The sequence below is a fragment of the Sinocyclocheilus anshuiensis genome, unplaced genomic scaffold, assembly GCF_001515605.1.
Source record: "Sinocyclocheilus anshuiensis isolate Anshui unplaced genomic scaffold, SAMN03320099.WGS_v1.1 scaffold821, whole genome shotgun sequence".
Lineage (NCBI taxonomy): Eukaryota > Metazoa > Chordata > Actinopteri > Cypriniformes > Cyprinidae > Sinocyclocheilus > Sinocyclocheilus anshuiensis.
Window position 1 is genome coordinate 372,894 of NW_015558606.1, and position 27,364 is coordinate 400,257.

Here is a 27,364-nt window from a genome sequence, read left to right on the forward strand (position 1 = left end):
CTTGTTCTATCTATCTGTCTGTCTGCCTATCTATCTATCTATCTATCTATCTATCTATCTATCTATCTATCTATCAGGAACCATGTACAATATTTAACATAAATGTTTGCATTTAATGCATTGTACCAGATTTAGCTAATTTTCAATAGAACTGGAAGGAGCTGTTGAAGTACATTCAATCCAGTTGCTGTTATCCAAAATCAACAAGCTCCTAAATAATATGAGCAGAGAGACATCTAGTGTTTGTTGTAAGTAATGCATCTTTCAAATGGAAAAAAAAAAAATAACCTTATGAGAAATTGCATGAAACTTTTAGCCATATTAACCATCTGTTTCCACTCTGTTCTTATAGGGCTCCTTTAGTGATGCAGCTTTTTAGGCTATGAAATACGGATCTCCAAAATGGACAACATAACAGCCGACGCTAATGTGGGACTCAAGCTCACGTGTAACATGACCGGGCACCACAATTTCATCTTCACGTTCATCCCAGTAGTCTATAGCTGCAACTTTATCATCGGAATTGTAGGCAACAGCTTGGTAGTCGCTGTCATCTACTACTGTTTTAAGATGAAGACCGTTGCAAACATATTTGTTTTGAACTTAGCAGTGTCAGACTTGACTTTCCTCCTCACCCTGCCTATTTGGGCCATATACACTGCAACAGGCTACCACTGGCTCTTTGGAGACTTCCTATGTAAAGCCATTGCTGGGATGATCCTCCTTAATCTATATACTAGTATTTTTTTCCTCACTGCTCTCGGCATTGACCGGTATCTGGCCATCGTTCATCCCGTCAGGTCCCGCCGGTGCCGTACGGTGGTGTATGCCCGTGTGACGTGCGTCTTGGTTTGGGTAGTGGCTTTTCTTTTAAGCCTTCCTACAGCCGTTATCCGTAGGACCCATTTTATCCAGCATAACAATGTCACTGTATGTGGCATCCTAGACGGAGAAGATCTTCGCAATGTGCTGGCAGCTCTCAGTCTGATAAAGAGTGTTCTTGGGTTCCTTCTGCCCATCACCATCATCCTCACATGCTACTGCCTGATCGGTCGGTCTCTACTCAAAGCACGGGACATTCAGAGGAATTCGAGATCGAAAGGGGACGAGGTGTTGAGCATGCTGGCTGCTGCCGTGCTGTCGTTTTTCCTTTGCTGGACACCTCATCAGATCTTCAACTTCATGAACATGCTTGTTCTGCTGAAAGTGATCACCAACTGCGATGTCATTGAGATCATTGACACCGTAATGCCGTTCACCATTTGTATTGCCTTTTTCAACAGCTGTATGAACCCAATCCTGTACGGTTTTGTTGGGAAGAACTTTCGCAGGAACTTGCTGAAGCTCTTGAGGTGTTCCTCGACTTCTGTGGCCTCTCACCCCACCCTCAGTACCAAGATGAGCTCTCTCTCGTATCAAGCCTCGGTGTCATTCCAACTCTCCATCAATAAACCGTCCTCACTACCTCAAGCCACATGAGAAAAACAGGAAGTGAATGAATCTCTGATGAATCATCTTCTAAACTCACTGATTCAATTCAGAAGATGACTCTTGCTTATTGTGTTGTCGCTTGATACTGGAATGGGAACAAAATATAGTGATTCATCTTATCAAGTGTTAAGTTAACTTTTCACCTTCCTCGCCAAAGGACCAAAACATGCTGAAAATACTAAATATATATTTCATCCATATAAGCTGTTAAAGTGTGATTTGTGTATGCCGAATATTGTGAAATGCTGTATTTTCCACCAGTGTGATAAATCAATGAAATTTTAATCATTCTACACATTGAACAGAAGTATGTTTACTGTTTTTAATCCGAAATGGGTTCCTGTGTCTCATTGCTCCACTGATTAGACCAGGGGTTTACAAACTTTTTTGTCACATACCCCCAAATATGATGATCTCCTTCCGAGAGACCTCCTTTCTAAAATATAAAAGGCAACTCGTGGTTTATCAATTTATAATTGATATATAACTAAACTATTTTATACATTGCCTTAATATTAAATTAACAATACGTTTCTATAAACTGCATTTTTTTCCTACACAGACGTAATTTATTGACAGTAATAATTTTGTGTTATTCATTTATTAATTCACTATGATAGTCTGACCAGTCTTAAGAAAACAGAATGAAACAGTAATAGCGTTGAGTTCTGTAATCTTATTTATTTAAACAAATGTAATTAATTTACTATTTTTACACTACTTTTCCACAAACTTCCTAGCACTCCCTTGTGGCACCCTGAGGGCCCCTGGACCCCAGTTTGAAAACCCCTGGATTAGACTATGGCATGGGATCTAACAAGATATGTTAGTTTTTACATATGCTGTGCTATCATGGTCACCGCTGTTTACTCTTGATACAAATTATCATTTGATAAAAGTTTTATTTTTCTTTCACCACTCTGTCATTTAGTAGGCTGGTAAAACAGTTTATTCTTCTGAGAAATGGTATTTTGCAACATGCTGTTCTATATAGGCCTAATGTACTTGAGTCTGAAAATGTATGTTAAGTTGTGTCTTTTAACAGGAAAACAAAAATTAAATCTATTAAGGATACTCAACGTAATGACTAATTCGAGGATTTTTTTGATCACTAAATGGCATCAAATGAAAAAGTTAAGGAGACACAATTCACTTGTTACTGCTATGAGACAAAAGAGGAACTTCCAACTGCATTTGAACATGAAATGAAAACTTTTATTATTTTAAATTACATACTTAAACGTATGCATACCTAGTTCATTGTATTTCAGATCGTACCTGAAAATGAGTTTCGTGGCGTTATGTCTCCCAATGTTTTTAAATGAAATATGGTAAGTGAGGGGGGCGTGTCTGTTGTCAGGGGTCATGTGACCATGAAAGTCATGTCACTAGTATAAATCCTCAGACAGACCGCGTACTGCTTCTCTCCCAGCCCTGTATCCGGTTCGGTCTGGCTGTAACGTGAGCCATGGCAGGTAGGCAACGTTTTGAACCGTTACATATCGCCTGTGCCTGTAAAATGAAGTAAATGGCAGTTGTGTTTGCGCAAGTAGCATGATTACAGCCGATAGCACGCGCTACCTCAGCGGTCGCATGACTCGCTGGATATCAGAGCTGAAATTTCGTTTCAGCGTTGCGTAGACTGTGTTGTCCTCTAATATTTGACGATATACACAGTTTAGCGCTTGGTCTACTGCGTGAAGGCCCTGGTCGCCTCTCGTACGCAGTTGTTTGGTGCGCAGTCAGTGTTTACGGTAGCATTCACTGGCCTGTCATGCAGGAAGAGCTGCCGTTAGTTTGTCACTTCGATTTCTGCTGAGCGTTAATGCCTGCGCTTTATTACTTAGTCAATGCATCCAAGTTGCATCATAAGTGATCTGTCTATCACACGGCGAATACAGCGTTTAAAGCGCGTTTTCTTTTGCTCTGATGTATTGTGATCAGTTTCTTTACTTTACTTTTAGTCATTTAGCAGACGCTTTTATCCAAAGCGACTTACAAATAAGAGTTACACCCTTGTGTGTGTGTGTATATATATATATATATATAATTTCCATTTTGTATGTTGAAGTACTGAAATAACTAAAACTTAATAAAAAACCTATATAGACATAATAAAAAAACTAATAAAATGACAACATTACTACAACTGTAACTAAAACTAAAATAGATAACTAATGCAAATCAAACTACATTAGTTTATCAGTAATCCTAAAAAAAAAATAACACTGAGCCAAACACACATGCTAAAATAACAACAACTTACTGACACATAGTAAGAAATGGTTATAAAAAACTGAAACAGAAGTGAAACAAATAGTAGGAAAGAGGAGAAGTTAGTTTCTCTAACATGTAGTGCATCAGTTAATGCAAATATCAACAAATAGTCAATGGCACACAAAAGTAACAACACGTATGACAGTTATTCGCATTATTCTCCACGTTTTGTGGCAAATAAACAAGTACCTACAACAATAAACAACTTTATCGTATTTTGTATTTAATGTATATTTATGTATTAATATATATTTATTTTCCTCTATCAAAGCTGACAGCGTGTTGTCTTATTTTGTATGGTAGAGTAAATTTTCTGACAAAAATTGACCAGTTATATATTTCTTCTTTAACAACAAAAATAGTTCTACAAGATACCGAAGCATCATTTTAGGTGTCGCCAAGCAACGCTCAGATGGAAACCCGGTCTGGATGCATGAGTGAAACGGACATATAGTTCCTCTACTTGGCCCAAAACGTTCTGTTATTGTTCGGTTGTAACTCCACTGTTTTTTCTGGTTTCTCACTAGTATGCAATATTAGCTCTAAGCCGCGCACAGGACAAACGCAAAGATGAGTTGGGGACGCCATTTGATTGAATTCTAGTAAATGCAAAATAATCGCAGTGCTCGGGCAAACCGCTATAGAGTTGGTGTCGCTATAGAACCGGTGAAAGCGGTACCTCTTATTTTATTTTCTATCCGATACCGATATTTTCAAGCCCAGTATTGTCGATACCTATATAAACTAAACTGATCTTTTAAATTTATTAAAAGAATATAATCGGTAATTATACTCACTTAATATTAGATTTTAAAGCCATGTTTTTTAACATTTCATAGGCCTATTTTTGTTTACACTGTCAGAAATAAAATAAACTATAATTGTATTTTAGTCCTTTAATGGGGCAGTAACCGCAAAGGTGCAACTATACCCCTAAAAGGGAGCATATTAATACCATAGAAGTATACATGCTTTAAAGGAACACTCCACTATTTTTGAAAATACCATGGAGAGTACCTGCTGCACCCATGGTACGGCAGCAAAGTTCCTTGATTATTACGCCGGAATGAGAGTATAGTTCCTAGCCATATCGGCCTAGAAAATCGCAACTTTTTATTTTCCGTCGGTCTTGGTACACGATGTAACTATAGAAGAGTCAAGTTTTAAATAGGAAAAATATAGAAACTCTTTGGTCATTTGAGCGAGATGCTAACGGTCTAATCAGATTCAATTATCTATGCTAAGCTACAGCTAAAAGTGCTACCGCCAGACCCGGAGATCAGCTGAATGGATTCGAAAACGGTAAAACTCAACTGTTTAACTCTAGGGGAGTTGGAAAATGAGCCTATTTTCAAAAATAGTGGAGTGTTCCTTTAAGGGTAGAGAAGTTACAAAGGTGCACCTTTGAGGGTACCTCATGAAAAATAAACATGGTGTTTCATAAGTACTAAAATGTAGTAGTAGTAGTAGTAGTAGTAGTATTACCATGGTAAATTTGTGGTTACTGCAGTTTTAGTACAATTACTGTGGTAAACTGTGGTTACTGTAATAAAACCATGGTTAATTTTTGTAAAAGGCTGCCAGGCTGTTGTACCCCTAAAGGTGAAACTTTAGCATATTTTTTTCTGGCAGATTTATTAACAGCAATTGCAGAACATACAATCCATTTGAACTTTTAACAACCAGTTTAAATCAATTTACTTGCACAAACTAGCCAATTTAAAATAAATATTACATGTACACAAAAGTTTGGGGTTGGTAAGATTTTGTAATAATTCATGCTCACCCAGGCTGCACTAATTTGAAAAAAAAAAAAAAAAGAATTTTCAGCATCATTACTCCAGTCTTCAGTGTCACATGATCCTTCAGAAATCATTCTAATATTTGCTGCTCAAGAAACATTTATTATTATTGCTGCTTCACATTTGTGTGGAAACCATAGTGTGGATGCATTTTTCAGAATGAATTTTATATATAGTACCAATGTTATGTAATGTAATAATGTGGCAATGGTTTCTTAAGATCTGCTAATGCTTCTGATGCTTTTGGGAAACGCAGCCCTATTTGAACAAGCACTGTGAGCCATGCGTCAGCAGCGAACGCTGTCTGTGATTGATTGGTTCTGTCTTTCAGCATTTGAAATTGTGTGTGTTCCGATGAGCAGGAGAAATGGTTCTATACAACACAATTATTCGCCAATATAGTCTATTTTTTCCACTTAGAAGCTTATTTTATGCACCGAATTTCTTGATAAATTAAATTAATGGTTAAAAATGCACTTTAGAATCGATATTTTTATGTGAGGATCGATCCTTTCGATACAACATCAGTATCGATACTTAAGGATCGATCCGCCCATCCCTAGCGGTTTACAGGTTTCATAGAAAGAGAATGATGTGAGCCAATTAGTCGCTGTAGAAATCAAATACTTTAAAGGGTCATGAAACCCCAGACTACTTTTTCTGAGATTTCTGAGTTTGTGTTTCACATCATAGAAGACAAATTTTAGCATCCGATAATTTTAACTGTTGGAGAAAACTGGTTAATTTTAAGCTTTTTTGCGCTATTTTCATCTTCCGGGTTTAAAATCTAAGTAAAATAAGATGGTAAGTATCTATATGATATTATATCTCATTTTATTCTGTCATTAATAAACATCTAGATGATCGATGGATTGTGAACTTGTGCGCGTCTTTAAATATATACGCATTTAGCAGCTCTAACATACGCTAGTCGGACAAGCGCGAACTAATCGCGTAAAAACATGGGGCTTTTTAACAATGTTTTGCCATTGTAACATAATTATACTATATTATATATAGTGTAAATGTGTATTAATGACTTGGAGTGTCAGATAACAACAATGCTCTTTGTAAATAACATCCTATTACTTGTTTCGCTTCTGTTTCAGTTTTTATAACCATTTCTTACTATGTGTAAGTAAGTTGTTGTTTTTTAGCATGTGTGTTTGGCAGTGTTATTTTTTAGGATTACTGAAACTACTGTCATTTGATTTGTATTATTTGTATTTGTTGTTTATTTTAATTGTAGTTACATTGTCTGAATTTATTATATCTGTATAGGTCTACTACTGTCGTTTGATTTGTATTATTTGTATTTGTTATTTATTTTAATTTTAGTTAAATTATGTCTGAATTTATTATATCTGTATAGGTCTTTTATTAAGTTTTTAGTTTTATTTAATTTGAGTTATTTTAATACTTTAACAAACTAAAGGAAAATGAAAATATATATTGAATTTATAAATGTGTGTGTGTACATATACAGTATATATATGTATGTGTGTGTGGTTGTACATATACACATGTAGTTGTTTTTTTGGTGTTTGGCTTAGTGTTATGTTAGAATCATTATTATACTCTTATATCTTTTGTTCTTTAATATTTTGAATTGTTTTTAGCTTTAGTTTTTGTTTTTCATTTAAATGTTAAGTTTTGAAATTCTGTTGTATGCATTTGTAATTTTTATTTAATCTTTATTTTTAAAATGTGTATAGGTAGTATTTATAAAGTTTTAGCTTTTAGTTTTGGATCTGTTTTTAGTTGTTTTAATACTACAATTGATTGCTTCTGTTGTCCTCATTTGTAAGTCGCTTTGGATAAAAGCGTCTAATAAATGACTAAATAAAATAAAATAAATAAAATCTACATTGTGTTGACGTCACAATTTGTGACGTGGCAATGGACTAATAGTACATCGGTGACTCATCGGTGTCTATTAAATTATTCATGAGACTGCTTGTTTTTATCCTATGAGAAGAACTTCGCTTTAATTATTCACAACAGAATGTGTTGATTTGCTATGACAGATGTTTCAGACTGTGAGATGACATCGCTGCACATTAACTGAGAGAAAAGTTCATGGATCGAAGAAGAGTGTTTGTTTTTGCTTTGTAATAAGAGTTCGGCACAAACGCGATTCATTCACTTGGTGAGCATAACCGTTTTTACAGCTCTGTGACAACCCGTCCATACCCATGTTTTCGATGCAGAGTGCAAATGGCTGTGCATTTATTTGTGTTTTTAACTCGGTGGGAGTGAAATGAAACTGTCAGAACGCTAAGCTGTGTGTGTGTTGTCTGCCTCCGCTCTTCCCCCTCCTCTGCGCCGCTGCGCACCACGCCCACTTTTTTAGCATTTTTTTTAAACCTGTGGTGAGAACTAACCAGTGCTTAAACGGGGGGGGGTTTCATGACCCTTTAATGGTTGTGGACGAAATGACTCAACATGAGAGCTAACCACTAATGACATGTTAAATAAAACATCATGTAAAAAAGAAATCATCATGTTTTAAAGAGTGGCTTGATTAAGTGGTGGAAATAGCGGATGATGAGCACACAACGGTAACAAAACTCCGAGACATTTACAGTCTCACACATGTATACTTCTGCGTCGGACCTACGCCGTAGCCTTTACGCCGTAGGCTATGCGCCAGTTTTCATTTATACTTCTGCGTCGTTGTCCGCGTCAACGTGCAGTACACATGCAAACCGCTAGTCTGCAGTGTCCACGGGCATGTTGCTGGTGTAACCCGCAGTACCACGGCAAAAGCCGAAGAAGAAGCGGCTCGTCGGAGAAGCATTATAGCCGTGACGGCGGCAAATAAATATCAAATCATTATTTAAAACTACAAAAAGGAGACAACAACGGAACAGGAGATGAAGGCATTATTTCAATCTGCACAAGGACTTGTACCACGGCAGATCAACATTGTTTGTTGCGGACAACTACTGATGTATAATGCTATGTAGTATAATAAATAAGACACTTGTTCTTTGCTTTGTTTTATTTTATATAAGAAGGTGTAACATTAAAATATATTAAAGTGCGCATAACCACACACAAAACTCCGGTACATATGGAGGGAGGGGTTCTTGCAGACCAATCACAGCGCTTGCGGTCCGCGTAGAATTGACGCGCTGTTAGATTTTTGGAGAGGTGCACATCAGGCTACGGCGTATGGGTGTGCGTCTATGCGTAAGCTACGGTGTAGGTCCGACGCAGAAGTATAAAGGCTAGTGTGTGTGCAAACTCTACTACAAGGGTCTTCAACTGGGGTCCGCCAATTAAAGGTTAATCACAAATTTTTTAAGTCAAAACATGGGTAAAAAAACATCATAAAGTCAAATATAAATATAAGCACCCTGAAATGAAAGCAAGAACACCCTCAGATGATAATGTAATATAATTTTGTTCATGAGAAATAACTGCTTCATTTTTTTCGTATTAGCTAATACTATACATTTTATTATTCTGCGTGAGATTTTTTTTTTAAATAGAATTTCTTGGTAACAGCACTGTTAAAAAAAAAAAATTATCAGGTAACCTAAAATGTACATTTAGTTCCATCAAGGGCCAAATCAAATATAAATGGCACATTAAAGTTAAAAGTTTCGCACTTTTTTGTGTGTGCGCTGTACAGCTCTGGTATAAATAATGTTTTTACTCAGGTGGCCGAAATGTCCGCCCAATAGGGAAATAGGATTTTCTCAGCAAGAAAAAAAATTAGAGGGAACATTGCTAATATGGTCTAGGACTAGTATGGAAGTCCCAGTGCTGTTATATTAAATATCAGCCCTCTTGAAAAGCTGCTTGGCTAATCAAATTACAATGTATTTCCTGTGAATGTACACAACTTATTTGTTAGCTAAATTATTAAACGAGAAGAAGAATAACAAAGTGCAGTTAACAGAAACTTTTTACACTATAAACAGGCATGCTTGTGATTGTGACAATAAATTAAAATGACAAACACTAGTTTGCAACATTAAGCAGCATAAACTTTTTCTGCACTCTTTCTGTGCAAGGCTTCCGGTGTCAGGCACTTCCAAGTAAAAAAAAAAAAAAAAATGGCTGCACTCTTAAGGAAAATGGTAATTTTGCATGTGCAATATAAAGATGTTACTTAAATTAGAATGCATACAGTAAGTGATGATGGTGTGTTTTTATGTATGTTAATCTAGACCAGGCTTTTGTCACCCTCGCCACAACTGACAATTATGCCAAAGGAGCAATGGTACTTGGCAAGTCCTTGAGGAACCACAACACATTGAGGAAACTAGTGGCCCTGATTGGCCCCCATGTCTTGGAACCCTCCAGGTAGAGTGCTTGCTGTCTTTTGTAGCACAGCTTAAGTAAATGAGTTGGTTTACAACGGCTTTGTGTTCTGTCGTATAGGGTATTTGTTGTCCACACTGCAGAAGTGTGATCTATAGATCAATCGGTCTCACTTTGTGCTCTGTGTGCTACATTGCAGAGCAGTGCTTCGTAAAGTCTATGATGAGGTCAGGCTGGTGGACGTCCTGGACAGTGGGGATGCTGCACACTTGGCCATGATGAAGAGACCTGACCTGGGCGTCACCTTCACCAAACTCCACGGCTGGACCCTTACAGAATACTCCAAATGCGTGTTTATGGATGCAGATACTCTAGTGAGTGCTGTCTCGATGTTGGTCATGATGTTTTCATAATGTCTTTGAGGGGCTTTCATTGGTCTTCCCTCTTCTCTCTAGGTTTTGTCTAACATAGACGAGTTATTTGAGAGAGAGGAGCTCTCTGCTGCACCAGATCCTGGCTGGCCTGATTGCTTCAACTCTGGTGTGTTCGTCTTCCATCCCTCCAACGAGACCTATGGGAAGCTTCTCACCACCTGCTCAGAGAATGGCAGCTTTGATGGCAAGTGACACTTCTTTAGTGTTGTTAAATTTAAGAAGCTATAAGGGGGTGTTTTAACATTTCCATCCTTAAACGGAGGGTTGCATAATGTTTTGGAAAATAACTTTAACCATATACTGTGGAATTCATTCGAAAATATGGTTCTGGTCCTCCAGCACGAATATAAGATATTTAAACCCTGGCTTGTGAAAGAGTTGAGCAAACTTGCTAGAGTTCAGCTTGACCATGAGTGAGTTCTTTATAAGGCGTGTAAGCAGAACACAAGGTGGCTCTGATTTTGTTGTTTTTTTTGGATAACACCTGAGGGTGTTATTCCTAGGCTCTGTGTAGGATGAAGTAATCAAAGGCCTCTCAAATGAGAGACTCCTGCTAAACCCTTGTGAAATCAATTTGGTTGTACTGTACTGGAACTGTCATTATTTATACCGGATTACATGCAAGTGCATGTTCAATTCCAGTCCATTTTTATGACCAATTATGTATTAAGAGATACTGTTTTTGTCACTTCAATATTCCTGTTCTTTGATGTCTAACCCAAATTATTGTTGAAAAGGACTCTTCTTCTGTAGTTTGCTTTTTAGTTAGAGATCTAATCTTGAACAAAGAATTGAGCCTCAGAAGTTATCAGTAGGCCTCTGTTTTGAAGGTCATCTGTTTCATGTTTCATCTCCGTATCACTCAAAAAACACTATTGCCTAGTCATGTTTTGTTATCTTTCTATTTATATATATACAGTGGGTACGGAAAGTATTCAGACCCCCTTCAATTTTTCACTCTGTTATATTCTGCAAAAATGTCAACGATTCTGTGTTTTTCTGTCAATATGGGGTGCTGTGTGTACATTGAGGAAAAAAAATTAACTTAAATGATTTTAGCAAATGGCTGCAATATAACAAAGAGTGAAAAATTGAAGGGGGTCTGAATACTTTCCGTACCCACTGTATATATATATAGCACAACATTCAGAGGATTCTTGTAATGTGATTGATTAGTCCCAGTCACCATGCTATACAGCCTATGGCTTATCTCTGAATGTCTGAAAATATCTGGCTTCTACTAGTGAGACATTCACTCAAAAATGAATGTTGTCATTTACTCACCCTCATGTTCCAAACCCATAAGATTTTTCGTCTTACTTTTATTAAAAAAAGTTTTATTAACTTTTTGGACATTTAGTAGTCCAGAAATCTTTGATTTAAAAATATATTTTGGGTTTCGATAATAAAAATGTTATGGGAATGGAATGACACGAGTAGTCCATAATTAATGACAGAATCTTCGTGTTAGATTGAACTATAACTAACTTTTAACATGTTCTCAGTCATAGTTTTGTCATGTATAGGACATCATTTGCTTTTCATATGCAACACGAGTCTCTTGTTCACTGATAACCTGAGGTCAACTAGACTGAGGTTAGTTTTCTTTGCTTGCATACCCTTTGTGAAAGCAAGGGTCAACGTTAAGCAAACAGCTAAGCAAGTGTCTCCTGAAGCAATCTTACATGTCCCCAACCCCCCCACCCCATCAAAGGCTGAGTTTGCGTAACTGCTCATTGCTTCATCTGTTTAAGGAAGATTACAACCTCCTGTAAATATTTTTCAAATCACAGTGAAGCACCTGAAACATCTTGTTTGTTTGACTTGTTTTCATCAGGTGGGGATCAGGGCATTCTCAATAGCTTCTTCAGTGATTGGGCAACAGCAGACATTTCAAAACACCTTCCTTTCATCTACAACCTCAGCAGTATCGCCATCTACACCTATCTCCCAGCATTCAAGCAGTGAGTGAGATTTAACATGATCGAGTTTTGGAAGTTGCTGTTCCTTGCATATCATCCTTGGTTTGAAGTGTTATCGTATTTGTAGTTTGCATGAAGTGTGCCAAGGTCAAATGAAAGCCCAATCACACAGCAACATTGTAACGATCTAAATCCAGCACCAGAAATCCTTTCTGTTCCTGGCCTTGCACATCAACTTCCTCCAAATACATACGGCCCTCCAAAAATAGTGGGGCTATTTTAGGGTCTTTACACAGAGCCTAAATGTCATTTTGAATAGTTTGTTACATGATCTTTTTTCCATGAGCAACACGTACTGTTCTCTGGTTAGTCAAGCTCTCATTAGGATCTAATTTATATGTACATTTTCCATTTGAATGCCACAAACTGACAAATATCTTGAATATTCCTGTGACTAACCTCTGCTTTATTAAAACTGGATGTTTATAGGAGGCAGGTTTTATTCATTTTAAATGTGTGTTGAACAGAGTGTATTGTATATGATTGTAGTATTATTGGCAGGTCCCTCTTTAGCACTTCCTGGTTGGCAAGTGTTTGGGATTTCTAAATCCCAACTGATCATTCCTTATTCTCTTAGATACGGCCACGATGCCAAGGTAGTTCATTTCCTTGGCAAAGTCAAACCGTGGGATTACAGTTATGACACCACAAGCAAAACATTAAAGGGACAGTCCCAGGATGCTTCTGACATGCACCCCAACTTCTTGCTGCAATGGTGGGAGCTTTTCTCTTCTTCAGTATTGCCCCTCATGAAGGAGGAATACGGTGACCAGCCCTTCCATTCCGGATGCACAGAGGTAAGCAGCAGTGGCACAATGATCATATAGGCAGTTTTGGCAGGTATTGTTAGAATTTATTTGTTATTCTGAGTCAGATTGGACATGTAATAAGGAAAAATTAAAAAAGATTTGAATTCAATTTTATAGTAGGCGCTCAATAACAGTAGTTGTTTCTTTTTGAATTTCGATAAGATTATAAGGGCAAACGTTTTTATTATTTTTTTTTTAAATGGCATGCACTAATCATGTAAAATAAAAGTGCGGTCACATTAGCAAAATTTCTGTGAAAAGGGGTCCATTGTATGCTGTCAATATTGTTGTGATTTCTGAAGTCACTTTCAAACTAAGCAGCTTTTTGTCAGTGCAGCAAATCTGCATGACTTGAAAAAAATTTGCATGGGGAAGTCATTTTCTCTCATGTAAAAATTCTAGATCATTTTGGGCCACGTTCACACAGCAGCAGAATACGGTTGTCAGTCCTGTATTTGAGTCCTTAATACGGTTACATTCACACACCGTTCGGTTATTTACGGGCGTGACAACCGCATTCTGTAACCGAACTCACACCTGTACATTTTCAGGACTCACAACCGCATTCTCGGAACACACGCACTGTGTGAACGGAACAGAACTGGACAACTAGTTGTCTGTCACGTCATACAGTGTGAGAGAGCCGATCTGCAGCACAAACGCGCGTCTACTGTGTGTTACGTGTTTTCATGTGTGTTTTCGGTAACTTACAGTGACGGAGAAATTAGCTGCGTGTCATCTGAAATTTTTAGAGCCCGTCAGTTTTGTGTTCTGCGCGCGACTCAAATACTCCGCTCTCCACCCAAATTTAAAGGCTGCTGTCGGTTAATGAAGATTTGACGAAAGAACTCGCGGCTCGATTGGACTTGTTTTGGTCACTGTCGCTATGGTTACTGGTAAGGAATACGGGCTTGACTCCTGTTGCACGTTCATTTAGACCGTATTCCAAACGCAACTGTAAGCTGCTGTGTGAACGGGACATTTCAAGACTCACACCTGTAAAGAAAATGCAGTTGTCAATCCCAAAAACTGACCGTGTGAACGTACCCTTGGATTCCTATTGAAATTTAACAAACAATGGTAAATGTGACATTAAGACCAAGAGTACGCATCAAGTAAACCGACCTAATTTTTTTTTCTTCCATTGACAAAACTTCTAACTCTTTACATGAAGTTTACTTCTCTATTTATCTGAAGAGAGAAATAAAGAAGTAATCTAATTTCTGAATGATTACATTTTGAATTCTCATTTTAAAATTGAGTTACAGTTCTGTGGTCAGTAGTGGCATGTACTGTATACTGGGGCATTTATTAAGTGTGAAGAAGTAGCCTTTATAACGAAGACTTGATAATTAAGACTACAGCTTTGACTGGTTTAGTCTTGGCTCTGGTGGATTGTGTATCCTGGGTAAATTTGAGAAGGTGAGGTGATGCAAGTAGTTCTCTCTGAAACACAAGTGGGCATTTGCCAATCAGTGGGGTGTTTTAAAACCATGATAGCTGTTTTCAGCCTCTTTATGCTTTAACCTTCTACAGTCTAGGTTTAGGGGTGGGACTTCATAATTTTAGCAAGCTGGTAGAGGGATGGAAAAATGTCCATTAATTGGGAAATGCCCTGAGAGACATACTCTGCTGTAAATTCACTTCAAATATGGACCCAAGATGATTTTACAAAACACTTGCTGTGGTTGTGGTCTTTGTTCATGAAATTTTATTTAACTGAATATATTTGTATGTAATGTTTCGTTTAGTTTCGTATCACATGGGATATTGCAGCCTACACCGACACAACTATTGTTAGAAATGCTGTTGTGTTGGGTAAAAATCTCTTCCTGGATGACTTTCCATCAACTGACATGGTTCATGTACTGTACTATTATTAAAATAAGTTTATTTTATAATCTTATATACATGTAAAAATTCTATTGTTGGTGATTTTCGCTTGTTTTCTTTTTTTCTCCCTTAGAGTGATATTCACGTTGATGTGGCTCAGATGCACATGTCCCATCATCCCCCTCCACCTCAGATGTCGTCTCAGGAGCGCAAACAGAAGTGGGAACATGGCCAAGCAGACTACATGGGACTGGACTCTTTTGAGAACATAGAGAAAAAGCTAGATTCTTTCTTGAAGTGAGAGCCTCATAGGAACGGATCATCAGATCTAGTTTTGTACTAGGGTACGTATAGGCCATGAAATCACATTAAAAAACAAAAATAAAAAATACATCCTCTAATTTTTATACCAGTCCAGACCATCTATGCAGCTCAACTACTCAACCTCTTACACACTGTGATTGCAACAGTTATTAGAATGACACAATATGTCACTTGCCTCATTTCCAGAGGAGACGTGACATGACGTAATTATTCAGTCATTGTTTCTGATCTCACTGAACAAGACACTACTGTTGTTGTTTTTTTATTATTTAAAATACTATAATGTAAATGTTACAACTTATTTGCCTTTTGGGTGTTTGTGAAGATCAGAAACATTTGAAGAAAATAGAGAAACATACAGCAAACAAAACAATACCAAACCTTGTAAATGTCAAATATACTGTACACCACTCCATATTCAATATTAATCATCTAATGATATTGTGTTTACAATACACACTGTGTGCTGCCAACTCGCTTGCATTGTTAATATTGGCTCTGATACACATCAGCAACTCTTATTGTGTGCACCAAAGTCATTCTTCTCTTGCCTACTGGGCAATCACTCCCTGGACCAGGGATAAGGCACAAGGGTTTTGCTACACCTTGTTACAACTTATGCTAGTAATGCTGTAGCTGTTGTTAACTAGTTCGTAACCTCTCTGTAGCTCTGCTCCCACCTGCAACATCTGAAATAAAGAACTAGTAATACGAGTCCTAATTTAATGTCATTAGAACCAGTTGAAGCTTTCATGAACAAATAAAAATCTAATGTTTACTGTAATGAAAATAACAACCATCTTAGATTAAAGAGATATTGTGTATATAATGTGAGTTGGAAAAAAAAGAACCTAACTGAACAATTTGCAATAAAGTAAAAGAAGTGCTGTCTTTAAAGGGGTCATATGTTGCGATTTAAATTTTTCTTTTCTCTTTGAAGTTACAAGCTCTTGGTGCATAAAGAAGATCTGTAAAGTTGCAAAGACTAAAGTCTCAAATCCAAAGAGATATTCTTTATAAAAGTTAAGAGTCAACCATGCCGACCTAAAACGGCTCGTTCCAACACGCCTCCACATATCTACATCACTATGTGGGAAGATTTGCATAACGCTGCCCAAATGTTCACGCAAAGAAAGAAGGCGTAGAACCTTAAACCGCATAAACGCATTTCATTACACCAAATACACAAAATAATGTTATTTTTAGCAACATCATATGACCCCTTTAATAAAGCAAATAATCTGAAATGAACGGACTGCAGTAAAGTTAGCTTAGTAAATCTACATCTCCGTAAGGCCTCGGATCTCATCTATCCGAGCCTGTTTTAGGTCCTGTGGCTTTTTCACTCCGAAAGCCTTGTCCACAAGCTCCTGCTTCTTCTGAATCTTCACCATGTTCTCTTCCACAGAATCTTTCACAATAAGCTAAATGCAGCCACAGAGAGGAAAGAGTCATCAATTGCAAACTTCCTGTCTTGAATCTAATCAAACAATACATAATTTTATGCTGTCAGTCTAAAAATCTTAATGTGCCAAAAGTAAATGTCACTCTTTTGTGCAAATATTCCTGTCTGATTGAAAGTTGAATGTAGACTGATTAAGAGTAAAACTAAGTGACATTTGAAAAATGTCTGTCAATCCAACCTTACAGTTGGGCCTCAGTATATTAGACGGTATGAGTTTTTATTACAACAGCTGTGATGGAAGAGAACTGTTGTGAATGTTGCTTTTACTCCGTAGCTATGTTTCCATCAATGTATTTTAATGGAAATTTTGGGATATTGCATAAAAAAAAACTGGATGGAAACGGTGAGCATAAAAAAAAAAACTGGATGGAAACGGTGATGCGCATCAGATCTTAAAATGTGCATTAAAAACTTGTGCGCTCAACTGAGGTGGATTTTTTTTTTTATCTGATAAGAAAACATTCATAAATTACATTGGAAATGCATTTATCTAAAAAAATCCTTGATGCACAACAAACTCGTTACTTTGCCTCAACAGATCACGTGATTGGATAACAAACAGTGGAGTGATCTCATTGTACATCTTAGGAAAAAAAGAGCCACATGCTTCCCTGGTTTGCAGCAACTTTCAGTTACATTATCACTTTGCGCTAGTTTCCCAGGAAGTGATGATTTTGTTCTCTTGAACACACAGGATGGAAAAAGTGCTTTATTCACAAATGTTTTATGCAATATTTAAATTTCCGGCACAAGTTAAACTTGCAACTTTGGATAGAAACGTAGCTACTGTCACATTAAACACTAATGAATTTCAGTCAATTACTGGTTTAATCTCACAAACGTAATTAATGGTTCTTGGTTCATTTTGAATATTATATAACTGAAAAATTCTCAAATGGATAGTCAATGGTGAAAGTCATTGGTCACCAAAACGTTTTTTGTTGCTAACATTATTCCTCTTTTTGTGTTCAGAAGAAAGTCAGTCCCACAGGTTTGGAACGGCAGGAGTGGGAGTAAACCACCAGTGAACGGTTTATTTAATTCAACTGATTAACTGGTTCTTAAAGGTATAGTTCACCCCAATATGAAAATTGTCATTGTTTAAGTCCTCATGTTGTTCCAAACCTACATGACTTACTTTCTTCTGCAAAACACAAGTGTCATACAGGTTTGGAAAAACATGAGGGTGAGTATATCGGTGCCAGAAACATAACACTCTCTAATGACATAATTTTCCCCAACTGTACAATGTTTTAGTTTTTTGCCAAACGTTTTAACCACTGTAGTCAATCTGGTGCCTTCATTAATGTTAAGAGTTGTAGTCATGAGTTAATAAGAAAACCATTAATATCATGTTCTGTGACATTTGTCAGCACTGTGTTTTACCAATGAGAAAAATGTCAGACGTGTAATAATAATCGTTGAGATCAGCTGCTAACATTCCTCTGAGTGTCTGCCATACAATGAATCAAAGACTACTTTAGTGATCACCACATCTCTGCTCTGGCCCAGTCTATGACATCTGTCAACACAGATGTCATAGACTGGGCCATAGACCCCCCCCCCCGCAAAGTCATTCCCTATTATAGATGTTTGCACACACGATCAAACAATGGCATTGCTGCCACCTAGCGGCAGACACTATCCTGGGGGAATTCAACTCGCCGGATCCATCATGAAGACATGGGAAGCAGCGGCCAGATTAAGCCCAACCCCTCCAGCTTTGAGTGACAGTAACATGATGGTGGGACTTCCTGGAGAGGAGTCTTGAAAATCCTAAATGGCATTTGCTCTGGTCTTCTGAGCCATCCAACCGTGTGAAAGAGAATCCATATTCCCTGCAGACAGCAGCAGTGTCAGCACACTGAACCACTAATGGCTATTTCTTTTGGTATGTAGTACAGTCTGTAGTTTATAGTAGCCTCAGCAATGAAAACTACCTCAAGGGAACTTCTATAAGGTCCATAAACCTGGTAAACTGAGAAACCACAAGACTCTTAACAGTGGGGTCTTCATTGCGGAGCTTCAACAGGTTGTTCATCAAAGCATCCACCTGCATAATGAAAAGCACTTTATTGAAATATGTTAATGTTTACCAGTCTCATTAATTATTATTTTTGTTTCTGAAACCATTTGCCACATTTTGTTTGTTTTCCTCACTCACACACACACACACACACATTATAAATATTTACACTACCATTCAAAAGTGTGGGGTCTGCAATTTTTTTCTCATATATATCATATACAGAACTACCACATTTTGCTATAAGTTTGATTGCATCATATAATAATTGCTGTTAATAGTGTTCATCGTCTGTTACATCACTGAATTCAATGATGAACTGTCTTTAACTGAAAAATGAGTGTTTACTATTGTCATTTTGCATTATTGACACACTATTTTCCTAATTAATGCTGTTCAGTTGCTTTGACACAATCTGTATTGTTAAAAGCGCTATATAAATAAAGGTGAAAAAAAAATATCAAATTTTCTCACAAAGGCTGAATTTACTTGTTTAAAAATACTGTAAAAATATTAATATTGCAAACTATTATTATAATTTCAAATAACTGTCTCCCATTTAAATATATATTTTAAAATGTAATTTATTCCTGTGAATTTTCAGCATCATTATTCCAGTCTTCAGTGTCACGTGATCCTTCAGAAATCATTCTAATATGCTGATTTGCGGCTTGAGAAACATTTTTTATCATCAACGTTGAAAATTGTGAAAAAAATCATGCTGATTATTATTTTTGTTCAAAACAACAACCTTTATTTTAAATAAAAATCTTTTGCAACATTATAAATGTCTTTGAGTTTTATCCGATTCCAGAATGATCTATCACAAAAATGCATAATATCTGTAAATGTTACTTTGGAACTTGATCGCCAGTTCTCCCCAGTGGCTGGTTCAGTCTCAATTTCTTCTCCGGGATACTCCACCAGCTCTTTGGTCTTGATCTGAGCATGACACGGGACATCTGGCCTGCTCCTGTGAGACCGGAGCAAACAATATCCAGAAAGCCAATACAAGAGTCTTCTGGAAACTTCTGAGATGCTGAAATAATGCTGACCTTCTCCGATCGGATGACCTCACAGATGCAGGGCCTGCAGTACACATGAGCGCAGTAGGTGATGACAGGCTGACGTAGGGAGTCTAGACAGATGGCGCACTCCTCGTCTGAGCCAGAGTTCAGCACCAATGTGATCTTATTGATGGGCCCCTCCCGCAACTCACTAGGGGTCCCAGGATCATCTAACACATCCAAAACATTTGTTCCCCCAAAGACACACAACACAGCTGATTGGGGAGCTGCTGCTGTAGCATTGTGGTTAAAGCTTAGAATGGAAATGATCTGTACTTAATAATAATTTCATGTAGTAGTAACTATACTGATTTAATCAGCGACTGTTTAATCTCTAATTTATACCTGCCCCCGTGTATTTGCCCACAAGACTGGGGTGGCAGCAGTGCTGCCTCAGACGAACCAGGATGGCCAGGACATCAGCATAGTTTGTCATGACGGTTCCCTCTTCGAAATACCTGTAAAGACAAATTGTTTCTGTTTTCTGTCCTTTATGTAATATTGATGCTCTTCAAAGTAAGCAAAAGTGCACCCACCTGTCGACGATCTTCCTGCTCTCTCTCCTGACCCATTCGTACTCCTCCTTCTCCTCCTCAGAGAGAATCACATGCTGCACAAACACTCTCCGTTCAGGTAACTGCACCATCGTGCACCTGGCCACTTTACTGTTCTTAGTGCGCCTCAATGTGATGCCCTTTACTAGCGCTTGTAAGTTCCTGATAACACATTTACATTACACGGTAGAAAAATTCAATGCATAGAAAGGATGTGATTTGGGACGCAGCTATTGTTAGCATACTTAAGTCCAACTCTGTCGCCCATGGTCACAGGTCTCTGAATGATTCTGTTCCACCACTCCTTCACATCAAAAGGCTTCAGCTTCAAGAAGGACAGCAGCATGTAGAGATCCTTCAGGGAGTTCTGAATGGGGGTTCCTGAAGGTAAAAAATGACCATGATTGGCATCTAGATGGATTTCACAAGCATTAATAATCTGTCCTTTTGGTACTATTTAAAGGCAAAACAGCACAGAAATGAAGAAATAATCCAGGACTGAGACTTTAACAGAGTAATCAGGTAACCTCCTAAGTGAACGTACCGGACAGGATCCACCTGCGCTCTGACTGCAGCTCCAGTATAGTATCCTTTGCTTTGAAGAGCGTTAGGGTTTCTGATGACGTGACCCTCGTCCAGCACGACTCTCAGCCAGTTCACTTTGTGCAGAGGACTGTTGCCTTTGTTCTGCAGGGGGTTAAAGTTACTTTTTTTAATTATTTCACCATCTATCCAAAGCTTTTACAGAGTGTCTATTTACACTAAGAGCAAATAGCCCATCTTGTTGGCGAAAGCTATTTACACAAATTCCGCCAAACCAGTCTAGTTTTACAAAAAATTAGAGAAGAAAAAAGGACAGTGGATTTAGCTTTTAATGCAAATGACCCAAGTTAGAATCCCACTTTTTCCAGTTCCAATCTTCCTTTTCGCGTCGCATTTGAGCTTAGAAATGTGTTTATTTTAAATAAAAAATGAAGAAAATATTCAAAAAGTGTGGCTAATGGGTATTTAATAAAGGGGGGAAAGTGTTTAACAGGCCGGATGTGATGTCCTCGCGTTGATAGGATGGCTTGCACACGACTGTGATGCATGCAGCTCATATTTTTACTGTGCTCAAAAACGTAGCTCCCTTCATGGACGTTTGAGGACATTTTTACTGATCAGAAGGTCCAATATGGTTAGGGGTAGGAGTAAGTGTGAGTTTTAGGGTTAGGGACAAAGTAAGGTCCCAAAAAGGCAGCATCAATTTATAGTTTTATTAAATATACACTGAATATGGTAATATTGCATACTATTTTATAATGTACTACAATACTGCCTTTATTTGCATCAAGTATAAATAGTATCTAGCTCTATATACACTTAGTGCAAATGGCATCTAACTTAGTATAAACAGCACTCTGCCAAGGTTTTATGGTGAATTTTATGATATTTTTATCATTTTAAAAGATCCACAGGTTAGTTTCCCCTACCATGGCTCAGCATTTTGCAATGACAAACATTCTGTAGCAGCAAAAACAGCATGAGACTGTGTTTTAAATCCACCCACCCCATAATCTGATGAAAGCATTGTATGTTGTGAGAACCACTTCTTGCTCAGACAGAAGGTTGACAGATCGGTTGCGCTCCGCACCATAGTACAGATACACCTTTAATGTGACATCAGCTCGGATATGTTGCTCAAACTGGTCCTGGATGGATATGAAGTATAAACAAGAGCAATGTGTGTTAATGTTTTTTAAGAAACTGATCAGGCTTGAAACACTCACCAGCCAGTTGCTAAGGACAGACAGAGGACATACAATCAAAGTGGCTCTGGCCCCTGGGCCCCCACCACCTCCAGATGGGACCTTACCAGTGCCTACATCCCACACAGATTGATTCCTGTAAAACTCTCTCATACCGTAATGAACAAACTGAAGAAATGGTCAATGTTATATCCACCAGAACCCTTCTTCGCACTCTTTTTTGCAGGCCCAACCTGTGAGGAACTGCACTCCAGAGCGGAAGCAAAGTCCACATCATCCAGCAGAACCACTCCTGGGAATGAGAGAACCAGAACGTCAGCTGTGTGACTGAAAGTATATCTAACACTAAGGAAAGTCTGCCTTTCAGTTTACCTGAGAATTTTAAAAACAGGAAGTAGGAGTACCTTTCTTGGTGTTGGCAGGCTTTTTAGCAGGATTTTTTGTGGTTTTTGCTATTAGAAACACAAACAAGCATGATACAAACATAAAATCAATGATTATTAGTATCATTTGCATTCATGCATTTGGCATTTTTATGCAAAGCGACTACTGTTCAGAAACACTACTGTTAAGAAGTTTGGAATCTGAAGGATCATGTGACACTGAAGACTGGAGTAATTGCTGCTGAAAATTCAGCTTTACCATCAGAAGAATTAATTACATTTTAAATAATATTTAAGTAATATTAGTCATTTTAAATTGTAATAATACTTCACAATACTACTGTGTTACTGTATTTTTTATTTAATAAATGCAGATTTTTTTTTGAGTACAAGAGACTTCTTTTAAAAATATTTTTAAAAATCTTACCAACCCCATACTTTCAAACAGTAGTGTACATTGCATCAAGACTCAAAATAGAAATTAACCTTTCTTCTGAGGTACATCTTCTTCAATAGTGTTAGCATTGACACTATCAGCATGCAGTCTTTTCAACTGGGACGAACTCACTGGTTCATGGTCTACATATAAAAATAATATAATGATTGCATGTATAAGTAATATAATGAATGCGTGTGTTAATATTCTACAACAAATGTAACTTAATAAATAAAATAAATAAATAAATATCTATATTTTAAAGTTTTTCACTTCAGAATGGATTGCAGTTTTATAGACGACTGGAGTAATTGCTGCTGAAAATTCAGCTTTACCATCAGAAGAATTAATTACATTTTAAATAATATTTAAGTAATATTAGTCATTTTAAATTGTAATAATACTTCACAATACTACTGTGTTACTGTATTTTTTATTAAATAAATGCAGATTTTTTTTTGAGTACAAGAGACTTCTTTTAAAAATATTTTTAAAAATCTTACCAACCCTATACTTTCAAACAGTAGTGTACATTGCATCAAGACTCAAAATAGAAATTAACCTTTCTTCTGAGGTACATCTTCTTCAATAGTGTTAGCATTGACACTATCAGCATGCAGTCTTTTCAACTGGGACGAACTCACTGGTTCATGGTCTACATATAAAAATAATATAATGATTGCATGTATAAGTAATATAATGAATGCGTGTGTTAATATTCTACAACAAATGTAACTTAATAAATAAAATAAATAAATAAATATCTATATTTTAAAGTTTTTCACTTCAGAATGGATTGCAGTTTTATAGACTTTCAACATTTTTAACCTTTTGAGGTTGATTTCTTTCTGGAAGTTGAAGACATGGATGATCCTTCCTGAAAAGTGATATTTTTGATATGATAATAACTGAAATCTGGCTACAGGACATTCAAGGTCATAGTAATTAGTTAAATTCATTATTTCAACAAAACTTGATTTCTACACATGCTTCATCGGTTTAAGAAATATTTCTGGATCTTACACATTGTTCCAGTGGTAGAGGTTTCCCTCTATCAAGGCGATGGTGGTGAGGGTTTTGTCCTGAAACACAGCATAAATGTTCTGAGCACTAGTAACGCTTACTGAGCACTAAAAGAACAACATTCAATCTAAGGTCCTCTAAATAAATGCAGATTTTTTTTTGAGTACAAGAGACTTCTTTTAAAAATATTTTTAAAAATCTTACCAACCCTATACTTTCAAACAGTAGTGTACATTGCATCAAGACTCAAAATAGAAACCAACCTTTCTTCTGAGGTACATCTTCCTCAAGGTTTAAGAAATATTTCTGGATCTTACACATTGTTCCAGTGGTAGAGGTTTCCCTCTATCAAGGCGATGGTGGTGAGGGTTTTGTCCTGAAACACAGCATAAATGTTCTGAGCACTAGTAACGCTTACTGAGCACTAAAAGAACAACATTCAATCTAAGGTCCTCTCACCAGCCCCATGTCATCAGCCAAAATCCCACCAAGCACTTTCTCTGGCCTTTCCTTAACAGCAAAGTTAGTGAGAACGTTAAAGTAGAGGACATTCTTCTCCTCCCAGAATGGAGGCAGATCGTTGCTGTTCTCACGAGAGGTCATCCACGAGAGCACCTGCTTTTGATGTGGGAGCAGGGAAGTGCACACTGCCTGCACGGACAGACATTAACAGAGACATCTGTAAGTGACTGATGGATGAGATTGACAGTAAAAAAAACAGCTGTGTGTTCTTTCTGTGCTCTCACCCCTGCTGGCTCCATTTCTCTGGGTTTATCCTCCATTAAATCATCAAATAGCTTGTCAAAGGCATTTTTCAGCTGATTATGATGTAACAAAAATAAGTTTTATTAGCCAGTTCATTAAAATTGTGCGAAAAGCATCATAAACATATAGATTGGTGGTTCTCTACTGGTGTGTTGCAGCTCTGTTTGTTCATAAATGGCAAAGAAAAACAAAGTTAAATGAATGCTAAATGCAACTAACTATATCATCATGCCTCATATCATATTATGTATAGTTAAGACAGCAAAATAAATAAATGTATCGCCTTTTAAAAGTAAAAACAAGCCTCCCATATTATTTGTTGTTGACGTCAACAGCTGTGCATCCAATAAAACAAAATTAGGCAAGGAAAAAGAAAATATGGTACATATTATATTAAATAAATATTAAACAAAATAAATAAGGTTTATAATTTATTTATTTTTATTTCATATTATTATTATTATTATGATTATACAGAGATTTTTGTTGATACTGTGTTGGGTCCAGTGTAGAAAAGAAAAAAAAAAACTGCTGTGAACCACTGATCTAGATTTTACCATATAAAGGCATACCAGACAAAGAACAATAATTAATTTTGACATCTTATAACTAACATCTGTCACATGGAATTTACCTCTTCTTCAGTCAAAGGAATGGCAGATATTTTTGAAGACAAACCAAGCAGATCTCTACCCACAGATGTTTGTGTAGTGCCTCCTAAGATAATAAAATATCAATCATATAAGCATTATGCGTTCACCAAAGAACATTAAGCAGCGAATAAACAAATGAGTGAACCTTTGAACTTAGTGCCAAGTTTGAAACCATGGCATCTCATCTGATTATGCACAGCTTCTCGGTTCTCCTCTTTGCCCCAGAATGTGAGGTTTACAGGCATTGAAAATTTATTTTTCTCTCCATAGTGCACAACCCTATTAGGGAGATCAAACACAAAAGTAATCTGTTTCAATCAATTTGCAATAACATACCCAACAAATAACAAATTTGTAGAAAAGACACTGAGAAATTACTATACCCTTCCACCCTGGCCAAATTGTTGTCCATCATGTAGGCCATTGGGGCTGCCAGCTCTTTCTTGATGTGCCCCACCTGACTTCCATACACATTAGCAACCATCACTGCATTTCGGTCATAGGGATTCTGCGGCTGCCTCACCAAGGACACCATATCTCCTCTATTGACCTACAGCACGTCAGAGTCAAATAATAATCTTGTTATTAAATGAGATTAATTCCATGATAAATTGTTCAGTTTTGCTTTAACCACTAGAGGTCAATATACACTGTGCGGTGGGACAGGTGCGCAGATCACTTGTTCCTGTAAGGTGTGTCAGAAGAATTAAGCAGGTAGAGACGGCAGGAGAAAATTGTTAATGTTGTACTGCAATACATAATACTGCATTCTTTTAAATTGTGTAAATCATCTTTAAACAGGAACCTGACCCAAAGACATGTAGCTGTGTGGAAAATGCTGATTTTTTCCTGATGAGTTAAAACAGTTCAGTTTATACATACATGTGTGTATGTGTGATTCCTACCGTTCCAGTGTAGTAGCGCAGACCAACAACTGTGCCTTGAATTGAACCAATCTGAACATTCTCCTCTGGCAGGTCCTGCCCTGAATCCTCTGTTAAATTTGCTATTTCTTGGGATATGGTTATTGTGCCACCCACATCCAGGAAATCTATGAGGGCTGACGATGGATGACAGCAGGAATTAGAATTAATTCAGATGTGACATCAATTCAACACACTGGGAGTTGAGTACTAGAGTGTAGCAGGTTTTACTTTAGTTGTCTAGGGAACAAATTTGGCAGCTGTTGTGGGGAAGTCGTGGCCTATTGGTTAGAGAGGCAGACTCGTAACCCAAAGGTTGCAGGTTCAAGTCTCGTACCAGCAGGGATTGTAGGTGGGTGGAGTGAATGTACAGCACTCTCTCCCACCTTCAATACCACGACTGAGGTGCCCTTGAGCAAGGCACCGAACCCCCAACTGCTCCCCGGGCGCCACAGCAAAAAATGGCTGCCTACTGCTCTGTGTGTGTGTTCTGAGTATGGGTCACCATACTTGGCCACATGTCACATCACTTTTACCGTATCGTGGCGAGGTGCTGGTCGAGGGGTTGTGAGGAGGAGCAGCAGTGCGGGGATAGATGTTTGACGACTGCATGACTGCGATCAAAACACAAACACGAACCTCACTCTGCCACTTTGTCCTAATCGGAAAAACAAAACCCTGTTCGAATGTATAATAAAGCAGAGTCAGGCCGTTTAATTATATAAAAATTACACATTATTGTAATATAAATAGTAGTTAATAGTAAAACGCTTCATTCAACTAGAATGAACTCTGGTTATAACAAGCGAAGACGGATTAAGTAAAACTATTTAGCTGCAGGCCACACTCACCTCCCGAATCAAAGACTCCAGAACGAGAAAAGCGCGCTGCAAACTGAAAATCTAAATCCAAATGCTACATCAGCGATTAATAGTGCAGACCTATACGGGTTTATTGTAACTTTTTTTTTATTTTTTATTATTTTATTTTTTTTATTGCAAACAATTCAGAGATGACATTAATGAAATACAACTTTGCATACATTACACAATGTATCAACAATACATCCAATGTCATCTGAACATATGGAAGAG

At 37.4% G+C, this 27,364-nt stretch overlaps 2 protein-coding genes and 1 pseudogene across 3 annotated transcripts; 2 read left to right on the forward strand and 1 right to left on the reverse strand.

Annotated features, from left to right (window-relative positions):
- The first annotated feature begins 123 nt into the window (after positions 1–123).
- Positions 124–1,895, forward strand: LOC107680245 (type-1 angiotensin II receptor-like). The gene is made up of 2 exons (XM_016476051.1): positions 124–248; positions 353–1,895. The coding sequence occupies exon 2, from the start codon at positions 403–405 to the stop codon at positions 1,477–1,479; it is 1,077 nt and encodes a 358-aa protein (XP_016331537.1). The 5' UTR covers positions 124–248; positions 353–402; the 3' UTR covers positions 1,480–1,895.
- Positions 1,896–2,847: 952 nt separating this feature from the next.
- On the forward strand, positions 2,848–16,124 carry LOC107680244 (glycogenin-1-like). 2 transcript variants are annotated; one of them, XM_016476049.1, is made up of 8 exons: positions 2,848–2,966; positions 9,752–9,887; positions 10,045–10,219; positions 10,301–10,463; positions 12,117–12,243; positions 12,839–13,058; positions 14,822–14,935; positions 15,037–16,124. In XM_016476049.1, the coding sequence occupies exons 1-8, from the start codon at positions 2,960–2,962 to the stop codon at positions 15,202–15,204; spliced, it is 1,110 nt and encodes a 369-aa protein (XP_016331535.1). In that variant the 5' UTR covers positions 2,848–2,959; the 3' UTR covers positions 15,205–16,124. The 2 variants fall into 2 exon arrangements, with proteins under 2 accessions (XP_016331535.1, XP_016331536.1); XM_016476050.1 differs by lacking the exon at positions 14,822–14,935 and having other exon boundaries at positions 2,853–2,966.
- Positions 16,125–16,421: 297 nt separating this feature from the next.
- LOC107680218 (helicase-like transcription factor) lies at positions 16,422–26,882 on the reverse strand (annotated as a pseudogene).
- Positions 26,883–27,364: the final 482 nt, after the last annotated feature.

What these genes read in the sequence shown, in the direction of transcription:
- LOC107680244 (XM_016476049.1), top strand. An exon ending in TTATGGATGCAGATACTCTA is followed by an intron (nt 10,220 to 10,300) that starts GTGAGTGCTGTC and finishes TCTTCTCTCTAG; the next exon opens with GTTTTGTCTAACATAGACGA. An exon ending in TATCTCCCAGCATTCAAGCA is followed by an intron (nt 12,244 to 12,838) that starts GTGAGTGAGATT and finishes TTATTCTCTTAG; the next exon opens with ATACGGCCACGATGCCAAGG.
- LOC107680245 (XM_016476051.1), top strand. Translation starts at nt 403, where the DNA reads ATGGACAACATAACAGCCGACGCTAATGTGGGACTCAAGCTCACGTGT.